The following is a 14563-nucleotide window of genomic DNA, read 5'->3' as shown; positions in this document are numbered from 1 at the left end:
ATGTTAATTAAGAGGGATGGGAGCAGGAACGTCAAATGACTTTTATTTAAAATTCTTATCAACGATCCGTCGTGACTGCGTATTCATGTTGAAATATATAGACGAAATTAGTTCGAAGACGCGTAAACTTTGAGGCTTTAAAACTGTATGCTGATAACTAAAGAGGTGGCGAACTCACCGGTGGTGTGGTAAGGAGACATGTTAGCCCCGTCCAATGTTTGGCTCAATTTTAGTTCTTGCATCGTCAGTGGCGCGAGCGGCGTCAAAGTACCACCTGCTATTAAGGGATCCCCATTTTTCCGTTATTGCGATTTTTCTATCGTTGGCTGGCGATCAAGGCGGAACGTTAAACGACGCGCGATACCACGCTTCCGGTCATCGATACGCGACAATTTAGGTCGATGTCGTTACACCTCCCCGACACGCTTTCCCAATGGCGGTCGAACTGTCGCGATCAAGAATGTCTTTATCGAACGAAACGAAACGAAATGGTTCGACTCGTACATATTAACGGCGGTAGCCAGCAAGCCGTGCAATCGACTTGGCCCGGCCGCGTCGTCGTTCTTCAAAAATTCTTCGATCTCGCCTCGAAGATCCCCCGATTGAATTTCATGAGATGAAGCGACCGTTACACGGCTCGCTTCGTCCGTTCCGAAAAGTAGCGAACGAAAGAAATTCCGCGACGCGGCGTGACCGAGTTGTTCGCAACACGTGCCACCCCGAAGAAACTTCCCTTCGGTGTGTACGATCGTCCGTCTACGTACACATCTTTGCTATCCTTCTTTCATACTTTCGATAGTAGTGCGATCCGCCGTTGATCAGCCGCCGTTAAACGGCTCAAGAAAGACAGAAACGACAAAGGAGCAGAGCGAGACTAGACGAACTAAAGGGGTTGGATAGGCTAGATTCTGTAGAAGAAGAAAAGAAAACTAGAGAAGAGAAAGATATTGTAGAGGATTCCCTTATCACCAGTTCAGAGACGGGTGGTTGCGAGTGTCGTAAGCAAGAACGATGGGAAATAGAAAAGATAGAGAGATAGAGACCCTTAGCTAGAGATAGAACCGTGGGGCTTGAGAAGACCGCGAGAGACCACCAAGTAAAGCGTTCCGCCACCTCTTCTGGCATCGGGTGCTGTTGCTCGGCACAGCTCATGCATTATTAAAGCCATGTATTTAGCCGATATGGGTATGCAAAGCAAGACGTAAGCCGCAATAATAAGCGTACAGGGAAGAGGGAAGCAGGAGGAGGAGGAGGCGAGTAAAGAGGTGGGCAAATGGAGAGAAGGAAGCAAGGATGAAGAAGGAGGGAGACGATGGTGGTTTGCTGGGTCGACGAAAAGGGGCTTGGTACACACGGTTATTATGTATAAGAGGTTGTGGTGCATACACGCGCACAGAAATACACGCACAGAGACACGCACAGACGCAGAGACACGCACATACTGTCCGGGATTTTGTGCGAAGGAGGGGTGTGACAGAAAGGAGGGTGCAGGAGGGTGAAAATGAGTGAGAGAGAACGAGTGGCTCACCTATGGTGCCCCCTATGGGCGGGGTGTAGAGATGGGGCGTTTGCGCTTGCGTCATCGTGCTGATGGTGCCCAGGGAGTCGTATAGCTCGGCGGAGGTGGCAATCGCGTTCCCGGGGAATCCTCCGTGTTCGTAGTAACCTCCGCCACCGCCACCTCCGCCGCCACCGCCGCCACCTCCGCCGTTACCACCGCCACCGCCACCTCCGCCGGTTCCAGCGCCGTTCGTACCACCGGTCGCACCTCCGCCTCCACCGCCGAGCTCGCTCAGCAGCTTGTGTTCGTCTTTGATGCTCCATTTACTCGACCACAGCTGCAACAGAAGCCGGATGCTCGAGGCAAAGTTCGAGTGTCGGGGAGAACGGGTTTACACGTTTAGCAGAAACGCTCCAGATTGACTTGGGTGTTGATCAGTTTTTACCCCCCGATTCTTTGACTCGTTATTTATTTTTTTGGAAAATGAAAGAATAAGATCCATGTAATCCTCGGATCATTGATTTGAAATTTTCATTTTGATCTCTTCGTGATATTATAATCTTGATTATACGTACGTTCGAATACAATTGGTCGCCGTTGTAATTGCTTCTCTGTCTCTTCAAGTCGTCCTCAGGATGGTCGTTCAGGTCTCGATTGTCGTCTGAAAGAAAATCGACATCTGCAATGCGGTTCTCGCGTTTCATCGTTCCATATTAGCGGTGGGAACGAACGGGAATCGAGCCTTTGTGCGATGACCGATGTTTCATTATACAATTAACGGGAACGCGGTATCAAAGGGTGGTGGTCGCTTTGGGACACGATAATCGACGACACACCGGTCCGCGAAACGAGTGCGCGACGAATTCATCTCCCAAACGCGATTCCCGGGTTATCTGTGTCAGGGAACGTACGCGGTGCTTCTGTTCGCCGCGTATTACTCACGGAATCAAGACACAAATTAAACGTGGCCGCACGTGAAACTAAATTGAATCTGTCGGACGGATTGAACGACGCGGCGCGGCGCGGCGCGGTGCGACGAGGTTCGCATAGACGGTGTATGGCATTGATAGATAGAGAAACAATTTCGATTCCATTATATGTCTTTATTATCTCCGGGCCATCCCGTCGGTTTAATATAGAAACAAGCACGTGGGACGAGCTTTGGTACATCGCTGGTATCCGTGGGTATGGGTTTTTACCAGAGGGAGAGAACGGGACGGGGAGGATGTTGGACACCGCTGTACCCTTTTAGTGGCCGCCACGAGGGTGGTGGACAGGGAAGGAGGAAACTGACCGACGATTCTAACCGTAGAAGGGGGGAAAAACGGACGAGCCGAGGTAGGGGTAGATGGTCCAACGTTTGGGTATCTCGAATAATTAAATGACCATCCGAGGGTAGATGGGTGGAGTAGCTAGCATAGGGCTCGTTAAACCTCCCTGTCAAGTTGTGATTGTCCGGCAGGCCGACGCGACGGTCCCGACCATTCGAGCGGCAGGGTTTGTTCCTGGACCGCTATAAAACCCCCGTTTCAAACACGCCGCATCGGGGGTACCGTGGGCTTCCATGAACTTGCTCGAATTTTACGATTCGATCGGCCGAGTTAATCGTGCTCCCTGGTATCTACCGAGCGGACGATGGTTTTCGTCTAACGCGTTCCATCGCGATTTCATTAGAGTTTAGAACGCGTTCGTGGATTCGTTTTAACCGGGTCTCGTTTCAGGGAAACTGAAAATTATCTTTAGACTTATCGAATTTTTGAATTTAATTCTCCCGATATCAGTCGGCTCAAGTTCATCGATAGACCGATAAATTAATCGGACGAATGGTGCGGCACGCGTTATGCTGTCTAATGCAAATTCTTGTAGCTATTGCAAAATTACGGTCACTGGTGCTCGACAGATTTGACAGTGGTTGAGTTATGGCGGAAGGAAGGTCAGCGTTTCTCCCCTCCCCCTCTCGAAAAGAGCACTAAATCGAATAATTCGATTGATGTCCGTGAGGGCAAAACGTACGCGAGTAAGCGAGCGAGAGCGCGTTCGCGTTATTCGAAAGCAATTGAGTCAATGTTAAGCAATACAATACACGAGTAATAATGGACTCTGGGGTGAATCTGGTCCCGGTGTGTCCCCTACATCCACGTCCACGAATATAGGGTGGGACACGCCGGCCTTTTCGATTCTCTGTAGGGCAAAAGCGCGCAGATGTAACGCGACAACAAACAGCCCCGATAGATTGCAATGCTTCCCTCGAGAGGTTGTTCGTAAATTCGTAATAAGCCCCGGGGATTCTTCGATTCGAAGGCCGCCTTAGCTACTATACCGAGCACATAAATAACCATACTGATGTACGGTCAGTGATTTGAAAACTTTCCTAGTCTATCTACTTCCGGTTACTTTGGAACGTCAAGAATTTAGAAAAATCTTCAAGCTCATCTTGTATGTACAAATCCTTTTAAAATATCGCTGAAATTGAGCTACGAATACCTTAACAATTTATCGACAAAAAGGAATAGGAATTTGTGGTCTGTCTCGGAGAGTTATTTGGAAAAAAGGTAAACTGCCAATCGGTTCCACATATCGTTGCGATGTTCCGGTTCTTTCGTCGCGGGCTTTTCATCGGACGCGTCGCGACGCGAGTAAGTACAATGTATTGGACGCATTCACCGCAAGGTGTTGTCGGCTCGCTCGTTGAAATTCCAGCCGGTTAAGAGGCGCGCGGGTACATCGATGATCTCCCTGGAGGACAGGGAGACTAATGTGTCGTTGGGTCGGGATAGAAGCCGTTGTGGTCTGTGAAGTTTATAATCTAATACGCGTGTACCCTCGCCAGCCGCAAAACACTGAGTGCTCTTGCCGCGGACGCGACCACTTTTGCGACCGCATATTGCCGCTCTCATAATCCGATTATATCGAATTATTCGCGTACCATCGGCATCAGCTCGCTGCCAACGAATCGATACCTACATACGTACGTGTACACCTCGCCTAGCGATACCCAGCCGAGTGATTTTCATCGAGGACACGCGAAATGCTCGATTGTTTCATGTATCCTTGGAATTTTTGCTGAAACTCGATCATTAGCTATGGGTCGCGAAATTAGCAAGACGAAAAGTAAATCCTATGGCACGTGCAACCCGTGATTCGATTCGGCTGGAAACTAGTCGCTCATTGGCTCTATGTTCGCGCCTCGGAGGAGGAATATTTGAAAAAAAGAGCTCTTTCGGTTAGAGCGAGGTCGGTCACGTGTGGGTGGCACGTGTAGGGAATATTTCGGGACACGTTATTCACGCAACGACAGCGGAATGAATCGCGGCACGTGTCGGTCGACGTTTGACTTATCCCCGATAACTTCGTCGTGTGTAGCCAATCTCGGCTCGCGACAACGCGGTGGAGGAAATTGTTCGATTGCAGGCAAATAAGATTGCTCGATCTATTAATTGTTCGTTACTACAGCGATGATAATTGTTTAGAGAACAATAATCTCTCGATCCTTTCCTTCGTGTTTTCTCTACCCTTTTGTCTCGAAATAAGTAAGTTTCAACGAGTTTCAGGGGGGAGTGATAAACAATGGGAGTTTGCAAATTGGGAAAGACGAGCGGTGTAAAGTGCCGCGGCATCATCGTCTCGTTTCTCGCAAAACTCTTCAACTTCTGCATTGTTCTTGACGCGGTGGCGAGCAAGCCGACGAAACTCGCGCCGATTTACTCGGCTGTAACGTCGATCCAAGCGATATCTTGTTTCTTGCCTGCCCTTATGTAACTATTGTCAGTGAAATGTAGCTGCGATGCCTTCGACGATCCGATCCGACGTTTATATAAGTAACTCCGGGGCTCTTTTTCTTCTTCTTCTACTTCTTCGAGCCGTCACACCGAATGTTAACCGTTTTTCGAGCAGCCGATACGCTTTGCATTGGTTTTCGCGTGACGTTACCGCTCTCCGGCTGTCCGAGCGGACAGAGTTAATCCTCTCGATCGGAAGAGTTATCGCGAGGGTCGAGAGATCATCGGGATGGCGAAGAATTCAATGACTCACCGTCGTCGGAACGTTTCCGCTTGATGCTGTTGCCATTGGGGTCCTGATGGTGAGCCGGGATTCCCAGGATGCCGCTAATGCTGTAAGCGTTGGGAGCGGTTGCAGCCGGATGACCCGCTGCAGTTGCAGGTGCATGGGCTATCACCGACACGGAACCACCTGATCCCGGCTGACCTTGTTGCTGACCTTGCTGCTGCTGCGCTTGCTGCTGCTGATGCGCGTGTTTCGCCTTCTCCGCCGCTTTGTTCCTCACGATTCTGCGGACAATAGATCGCGTTCTACAGATTTACAAGTCATTAAATCGACGGTATTCGATCTGCCCGGTTATACTTGCAATTTTCATCATTTTCACGGGATCTTGGGATAAATTACTTACAAATTATATTCATTCGATTACAATGTAATGGAAAGTTAAGCAGTTTTATTAACCGGACACATCTCGCCGTGATACGGGAGATAACTAGAAAGCATCAGATACCAATCATCCCGTTAACAGCCAGGGGTTACCGGATGATTAATTACGATTAGACGAGCCACTTCGCGCACAATCATTCCCCGTGGTCGACGTACCTACCGCGTACACCTTCGTCGCGGCAACTGTTACGGGGTTTATTACACGTGTGTGGGTGGGTGTACGGAGGAACGCGTGTCGTTCGCCATTGTTCCGGACAGAGCCGCCGGAGCGCCTGCACCTTCGATGACTCTGCGGAACGGTCGCGTATCACAATCGCATCGAGGAGTCCGCCAGACATCGGTCTGCTGTAACGAAGTCCCGTAGCTGGCCGGTTTCGAGCCAGCATCCGGCCGTGCACCGACTGCTTATTACCCGTGATATATTGTGCGTGCGGTTTCAACGGCCAGCCAGACCGACGTCGGTATCAATTATTCTGGCGAATATTCACGGCGGCGTTGTTAATCTTGCCACGTATGTAGCTAGGTACGTGGCACGCCACGCTTCGCGGAAGAAGCTGGCGCGAAGTGGACGGAGCCGCTGGTCATCGCCGATTACGCTTTCTCGAGCTTGACCCCAAGCTTCGTTGTTCAAATATTGCTAACGTAACGTTTCACAGCGAATTTGTCGCTTATCAACCCCTAGGCAACGAGATGGACGAACATTTTTCCAGAGGAAGCACTCTGGTTTCCCTTGTCTTCGAGGCTCGAAAGGTTTCCACGGATAATGGGTCAGCGGTTTCGCGTCGGGATGGGCCAGCGCGTAATGGATCGGCATTAAGTCGTTCGTTTCTGTCGTGGATGTGTTTGTGGGCTAGGTAATCGTGGGGGTGCGAGCTACGGCGATCAATCAGATGACACCTGTTGCCCGATCTCCCTGGTTCGTTCGCCACCTTCGCCAATTCGCAACAATTAGCAACGATCCTTATCAGGGTTAGACTCCTGGGGTGGTTGGTTAGCAACGTTCGATGTCCCCGCCAGGATATTTGCTTCAATCTGTTCAAGATACGCGCACACCCTACACGATTATATGATAAACCCTCGAGTTATCGCACACCTATTCCGAATCTATTTTAATTCGAACAAACGTAGAAAGTTAACGGGCGCGTGAAATTTTAATTGCTGAAATTGCTAAAAGTTGGCTGAATCTAGAAACGATGGAAATCGGACGCGTGACTTCCGCGTATCGCGATAAAATGTAACGGCCCCGGTATAATGAGCACGATCGACGATCTAATAAGTGTAACGGCGGAGAACGTTCGTACAACAGGTGCAGATTTTATCGACGTACAGATGGTGCGAACCGTTGCCACACGTTCCCGTGTTTCGAGCAGAAGCATTCCACTGAAACTCATCGGCCGAGCCATTCCTCTCTTCTAATTAGCATCGCGTTCGCTGTACTTGCTCGACGCATTTATAAGTACTACCGACCGTTAGCGATTCGGCGCAACACGCTGTTGCATGATTTATGTAACTTCCACGTCGCGAAATTAACATGGAACAGGTTTGCTTTAATTCTCGAGCGCGTACTTCGCGGCACGCGTTAATCATCCACCGATATTCAAGAGAAAAGTCCTAAGAAGACATAATTTTCGATCGTAACTCAAACAATTATTTACGAATATCGTGATACCAGTATCAACTTCGTCCAAGTTTGAATAACATTTCCTCGGACTGGCTGTACAACAGCAGTGTGAAATGAAAAGAGGGCGAAGCTGTCGGTGGTGGAAAATCACATGGCGGTTTCTCATCGAGAGGGATGGGTGCACGGAAAGCTCGCCAATCCTTCGCGACAGTGAACAAGGAGGGATTTCTCTCCCTTCGACCAAGTTCTCGGTCGCACTCACGGTTACGACGCCTCGGAGAAACCAGAGGTGGCGCCTAGAGGAAGGCCGTGCAGAATTATGAGGGTAGACCGTGTCGAGGGTGCCACGTGGGAAGAAGCTATGCCTCCCCTGGCGCCATCAGATCGTTCCCCAACGGCCACTCCTGAACTAAACTGCTCGACTATCAACCCTCAACTGCCACCAACCGCCCTTCGCAACTGACTTTTCCTTCATCTTCCTTTTAAACGTTTAAACGTCGCTCGAATCACGATTCAAACAAACGTAACCGCGACTGATTATATCTTGTGAACGATCAATGAACGATTACGATCGAAAGATATCCATAAAATCGATGGTAAACAAACTTGAATACCCGTATCCACGATTATTCCCTTTGACGTTCGACGTCGTTGAAACAACTTCTTTGGATCACGAATTCGAAGCGTAACGAGCAAGGAGGTCGATACTTTAAGACACTCCCTCGCCTCCTGGCTCCTTAGGTTCAACGTAAAATCGCAAAGACGTTCCACGAGTAAGAGCAGAATAGTTGTTAGAACGTCGGAGGATGAGGTTCAGCCGTGCCACGGCTCTGGAACCACAAACTTTAATGCCGGCATTACTTTTATGCGCGACTTTATGCCAAGTATCCCATCAAATATATGACCCCGCGCTCCTGTACGCTTCCCGGGGGGCGAGCACCTCTGCGGGCACCCCCTTACAACCCTCGTTTCTACGCGCGCGGCTAAATTATTGCGAATAAAACTTTATACTCAAATTACCTCCACGGCAACTTTATCGCATTTCGCCGGTAAAACCGTCGCTACCAACCCCCGACCTCTCCGCCCTCTGACAGTTCAACCCCCTAACCCCCGTGTTCGCCGCTCGGTGACTGAGAGGATTTAAATTTTCTACCCGCGGATCGGGCTTAATTTCTTCGGATTAAAACGCAGGCCTGTCGCTTCGACTTTCGAGGAGGACTTTTTTTAACGTCGAGAAAGATTATTATATCGAGGGATGGAGAATGATCAATTTTAACGCGTTTCACGTAACAGTGCTAAATAAAAAATGATATCTTTAACGCTTGCGATATTCGTACGATTTCTCGTGGAATCAAGTTGTCGTCTCGATTATGGTTAAATCGACTCGTTCACGGTGTTAACGCGCGGGACTTAAAAGTTATTACGCCCCATTATATTTAGGAGAGGATTTGCGGGGGATTTCGGGTGGCTTTCGAGGATTTACCATCCCCGGGGCAGATGGTTCGCGGGCGCGTAGCATCGGAACGGAAGTCCCGTTTCTCTTTAACCGAAAGTCAAGGAAAGAGAGGGAGGATGGAAATGGGTGGGCAGGGTTGAGAGGAGGATAGAGAAAGAGGGTCATGGAACGGACGCGAGGGAAAGAGTGGCAGAACTATTTCGTCGAGCTGTAGACACAATACGGGACTCGCTCCACGGCCATTGTACGCCCTTCAGAGGCACACAATGGCTGGAAAAGGTGTATCCTGATATTCCACCACCTCTCGGGAGGCTGTAATATACCCCGAGCGTGCTGTACTCGCCGCTTCCCGCTGCTACTACGGTGTGATTCTTGAACAAAAGCTACTCCAGAGGAAGCGGGGTTTACCGTTTCTCTTGCCAGTGTTACCTTTCGCGGCCGGGCTTAATTATTTTTCCAAGCTTTCCGCCACTGCTCCCTATTAATCCTGGCAATCGACGATTCCGCTTTCTTCTCCCTAGAAACGCGAATTCTTCAAAATAAAAATTCCATCTTCTCGATACGCGAATAATTTGACCCAAATGACGGAATAACGATCCTAGAATCTTGCGGAAGAATAGAAAGAAAGGCAAGATTTTCCTCGACAGCCGAGGGTGTACCGAAAGTCGACGCACGGCCACGGGGAGCCAGGTATGGGTTAGATTAAAGCAGAACACCGTAGCAGGGCACCCTAACACCGCATCCTAGTCATTTTGATGAAGTGTCTGCCCGTTCTCTGGGTACTCAGGGACGAGTATATTATTATATCCGGGGACGTAGTTCGCATTGTCAAACAGCAGCTGGCTGCTTCGTACACACAACTATATTAACTGTGACACCGTACAACCACCATCGTGACACCGTACGTGCGTTCACGGGAACGGCGTAAAGCGTGTTTGTGTGTTTGTTTGCGATGGCTGGCGTACGAGCAACAAAAGCCGCTCTTCCAACAATGATACCGGCGAGTCAACAGTCACGAGGATCGTACTCTAAGCACAATGTAACACACGATTTATAATATATCGTCTCTACCGGCACCTCTCACCCCTCAGACGAGCGAGTCGAGAGGGCATAAAGTCTATCTACAAGCTATTATGCGTTTCGAGCCTCGGAAAATCGATCCCCTTCTGGACTGGATAACTTATGAAGTCGTCGATCCTTCAAATTCTTCGACTGTTCGCCACGGTCATTTGCATTGCGATGCAAATTTTTAAGGCTCGTGTTACGCCACAGTAATTTCGACGCCACAGTCCTTTGAAATTTCGTAACGTTTGACAAGCGGGTTCGCTACATTTTCATTTCGACAATATTCCTGATTTTACAATCGCGTGATGCTGTAAGATGATTTGTGTTTCGTTCGATACCGAGAGACCGCTCGTCAATTACTTGGACGAATAGAGAATCTGAAAAGAGCACGTGGAAGCGGGAAAGTTTTTGCATTCTCAGATTGTGTTCCTCCTAGGAGATTATTGATAGAGAATTCTTAATTCCCTACCAGCTGACGTCGCCATTTCGCGCTACGCTCGATTACTAGGCATATTACGTTGGCCGCGTGCTGTACAATAATATTCGATTAAACTTCTCCGTGATTACTTCATCGGAGATGGCCGATTAATCATCGAATATCCGATGCTTCATTAACTGTCAATCATTGGCTTCATCGAGCTATTAAACGCTCGTTTCCGCGAGTCATCGCTCGCCACGCTGAAATTCTATCTTTCCCTCGTTAGCGATTCAGGCGTTGCGATAGTCCCCGCGTTAGTCATGCTAGAATCTTGCTTGGATCGCAATTTTCTCATCGCTCATAAAGGAATAATTTGAAATTGCAAAAAATTCATGTCGGTGTTTCGTGGCCAAGCGCATCCGCGTCGTTCGGCGGAACAATTTTGACAGTGTACTGGCCGAGTAACTTTAGTATTCCAGCTCTCGGCCAAGAACAAAAGGGGACGAAGCATTATGGGCTGGCAGAGTAGGCGGCCATCCGGTTTCATTGCGGTTCCGTCTGTCCTCTGACGTTTCCACGGCAACCTGGATTGCGTATCTCGGTCGGCACCGGCTCCGGCTCCGGCTCCGGCTCCGGCTCCGGCTCCGGCTCGCCTCTTCATCGTCGTCTTTCCCGTCGTTGTTGCTGCGGTTGTCGTCCTCCTCCTCGTCGACATCGACGTTCAACCCCTGAGCAATATCTCTCTGTCTCTCGTATCGCTTTCCCTTCGTTCGACGCCCAGGGATACCGAGCACCCGTAATTGTAACTTCATTTGAGGCTAATTTTGGTCGAGAGGGGAGTATGATGAAACGCTGTAATAATTGCGTTATCCAGACAAAGGACGGTTATGGATACGCGCCGTCGCTGCCGCTCTGAACGCGGAGCATCATCCCCGAATCCTCCGCCCAACCCCGAGGGTGCTCTCTCGGTTAACGTAGGAGGGGACTTGACTGTTCTGCAAATATGGCTGCTTTAACGAAACTTCACCGTGCACCATATTGTTTCCTTTCAATCCGCGTGTGCGGCTTTTAACCCGGCGCGCCGGAACAACGCTCTGTTATTTTCACTTGTGTTTTCGACCGCGATTGTTCTCCGTAAAACGGTTTCGATCTTTCGTTCCTTTTTTAGCGTTATTTAAACGAGCAATTTGAATTGTTTACCGACGTGTTTTGATATTTTGATAACAAGATACGATAAAGGAGGAAACGAAAGTAGAACCAAAAGATGAGGTTCCTCATCTTTAGGAAAGAAGCAGAGGGATGCTTCCTCCCGCGGAGTCGATGGAATGGTAAATAAGGCAGTCCGGTAGGCAGGCGTTATTTATGGGGATGTAATTTAATAAGCGAAAGATGAACAGGGAGATAGCAGTGACGTGGAGCGGAAAGCCGAAAGTGGCATGAAAGTAGCAGCGATCCTATTGGCGGCCACCCTTGTCCCTGGTTTCGTGGAGAACAGCCGGCCATATGGCTTGGCTGCTTCTGCGCCGCTTACGGCGTGGCGGCGCTCTTCGAGGTTCCGGGGGTGCGAAATGATATGGAAGTAATGGAGAGCAAAGCAGAGACCCGTTCGGCTGTTCCTCCACGGGAGATTGACCCGTACGATAGTGGAAAGAAGAGAGAAAGAGAAGGCAGAACAGAGCGATGACAGATTGATACAATTCCATCGAGATTCGACGCGACAGATTTCCTACCAACTGTTGTTGCCTCGCTGGTCATTACGTCGAATTAAAGTAACGGGACGAAACGATGGAAATGATGGAAATGATGGAAATGATGAATCGGTCACGATCTTTCTTTCCATGGATCTTCTTCGGATCTTCGGACTTTAGACCGATCGAAAACGATACCGACGACAAAATGATTCATAAGACATAGTCCGGGTTAAGAAGGGGCGGCGAAGAAAGATGTACGAGCGGAAGAAGAGGAAAGGCAAGGGAGTCATCTTCCCTTGGAGGCGATATCGACTAGGTCGGCGGTGGCCGCAAGAAAGGGCGAACGCGAAAAGCACACGCGAACGCGGGAGCGTGACGTCGACGTGGAGGGCTGCCTGGAGGAAAGGAGAAGAAGAAGGAGGCTGTGAAGCCGGAGTAAAGCTCTCGGGCGAACCTCGCTCCTTATCGATCTGCCCCTGAGACTTCCTCGAAGCAAGCAGGAAGGAACGAGAGGAGTTCTCGTGGAGAAAGCTGGAGAGAAAGAGAGACCGCGAGCTGAGAGCAGAACGGACCCCTCTACAAGTTCGCTTTGTATACGTGTGCAAGATAGAGCTCGACCGAGAGACGGCTACTCGAGCGTGACTCCGCAGCCGAACCCGAGCCTATCAATATTTCCTCCCGAAATCCTCCTCGGTACCATCGCCAACTTCTCTTTTCTTATTTTCATCCTTTCTTGACCTTCGTGGCTTTTCTCCTCAACGATTCGCGAACCAACCAACCTAGTCTCCTTCGTTTCACTCCTCAGTTTGCGGTAAATAGTTACAAGTAAACGATGATAAAAACGTTTTGGTCGTCTTAGAAAAAGGGTGAACTGGTAGAAACGAGTCTCGAACAGTTAGCGTCCAATCTTACTCCCGTTTTTCCCCTCTTTTTCCGCCCTCCTCGATCCCGGCTCATACTCAGGATATATAACTGTTATTTTTCGCGAAAGCCACTCCATTATTTCACTCAGCTCGTCCGCTTTTTTCTACCGGCCCACAACCACCGCTTCCACCCGTTTCCTTTCTCTCCGCTTCTGTCTCTCATTCGCAGCCGGTCCACTTCCAAAGTGCCCCGGCGAACCAGGACAATACATTATATTAGCCGTATCATTATTTCTCCGTACGAAAGCTAGCTCGAAGCTAGAAAAACCGAGACACGCTCATAATGGGAGAAATCCCGGCGTGCTCGCGCTCTGTTCTCTGATATTCTTACTTCCTTCTTTCTAACGGAGAAACCTCGGATATCTCGTTGTCCTTTTACAATAGATGTGTCATTTTCTTGCGACAGTTCATCGAACGCTTCTACATTTTTACTTTTCGAATATGTATTCCAAAATTTAAACCAACAATCCTCCCTCTTACAATTATAAAATTGTTCAAAGTTTCATCAATGTCTCAGATCTGTCGATTCTTCTAATATCGTGATCGAGAAACAAAAGATTAATCCGATGGATCTTGGGTCGATCGATCGGTGTAAACAATCACTTAAGGTCCAAGCACGTTTTCCGTGCAGTGCTTTTCAGCCAGTGGAGCATCACGCGAACTCTATCCATTGCTCGACGAGCGGAAATACATTTACCTACACGTAGATAGGACGGGAAGGTTGCGGGTTCGGTGTACGTGAGCGGGTGAAGGTAGGTTGGATAGGTGCATGTAGATAGCTAAGGTGGGTAGGTAAGTATCCGCGGGGTAAGTTTTTCCAGGCGATCTGCTCTCCGGATTCAGATCAATACCCGCCATCTGGGCCTTGGGTCGGGGGATACGGACGAGGAGGAAAAGGAGAAGGTAGATTCAGAGGACGAGAAAAGGAGAGAGAGAGAGAGAGACAGAAGGTGGAGGAGTCACTCGAGCAACAAGCCACCGCCGCACCCTCCGTTGCAATCCTAGACACATCGAAAACCTCGGTCAGAAAGCAATTCCTGTACCTCTATGTACGCCCACGTTTCACGCTATCCTGACTATGACGACAGCAACGACCTGCTGCTAATAAAATGAACAAAATTATGCTACTGAAGTTTTCAGTCTGCTTTTGAACACTCGTTGACTATTGATACAGAAGAAGTATTATGATTATTCAATTTCAGACACGGTAGAATCATTTCCGAAGATTTCTAATGAAATTGTTTTACAAACAACCGTAGAGGAAACAAAAATCGAAGATAGATAAGAGTGCAGAAAGCCGGTAACATGCGCAAACACCGGTGTTGAGCAATCGGAGCCTCGAGTCGAAGATTTAAATCGTCGCCCGGCACCGTTTCCGCCTAACGTGCAGACCGGTTAATTTGCGTGCGTGCCCATTAACGGCCGCGGCCGACGGAAATCGC

The 14563-nt window shown here is 49.2% G+C and overlaps 1 protein-coding gene and 1 long non-coding RNA gene across 6 annotated transcripts in view; one reads left to right on the top strand and one right to left on the bottom strand.

The window, feature by feature from the left end:
• Positions 1-14563, top strand: part of LOC117607810 (uncharacterized) — a 112601-nt gene that overhangs the window by 2092 nt on the left and 95946 nt on the right. The gene's annotated exons all lie outside the window — the stretch shown is intronic.
• The window catches only part of sv (paired box protein shaven), a 105358-nt gene that overhangs the window by 5591 nt on the left and 85204 nt on the right, over positions 1-14563 (bottom strand). For 4 of the 5 annotated variants that reach the window (XM_076688546.1, XM_076688545.1, XM_076688547.1 and 1 more), the window contains 4 exons: positions 5534-5790; positions 2077-2162; positions 1529-1838; positions 179-274 (listed from right to left, as the gene is read on the bottom strand). In XM_076688546.1, the coding sequence (XP_076544661.1) occupies positions 179-274; positions 1529-1838; positions 2077-2162; positions 5534-5790 (749 nt within the window). Of the gene's footprint in view, positions 1-178; positions 278-1528; positions 1839-2076; positions 2163-5533; positions 5791-14563 lie in introns of all 5 variants that reach the window. The other variant, XM_034331930.2, reaches the window with a different exon arrangement.

Source organism: Osmia lignaria, chromosome 6 (assembly GCF_051020975.1).
Source record: "Osmia lignaria lignaria isolate PbOS001 chromosome 6, iyOsmLign1, whole genome shotgun sequence".
Taxonomy (NCBI): domain Eukaryota; kingdom Metazoa; phylum Arthropoda; class Insecta; order Hymenoptera; family Megachilidae; genus Osmia; species Osmia lignaria.
The sequence above is the reverse complement of the archived record's forward strand: the minus strand, read 5'-3'. Positions and strand labels throughout refer to the sequence as shown.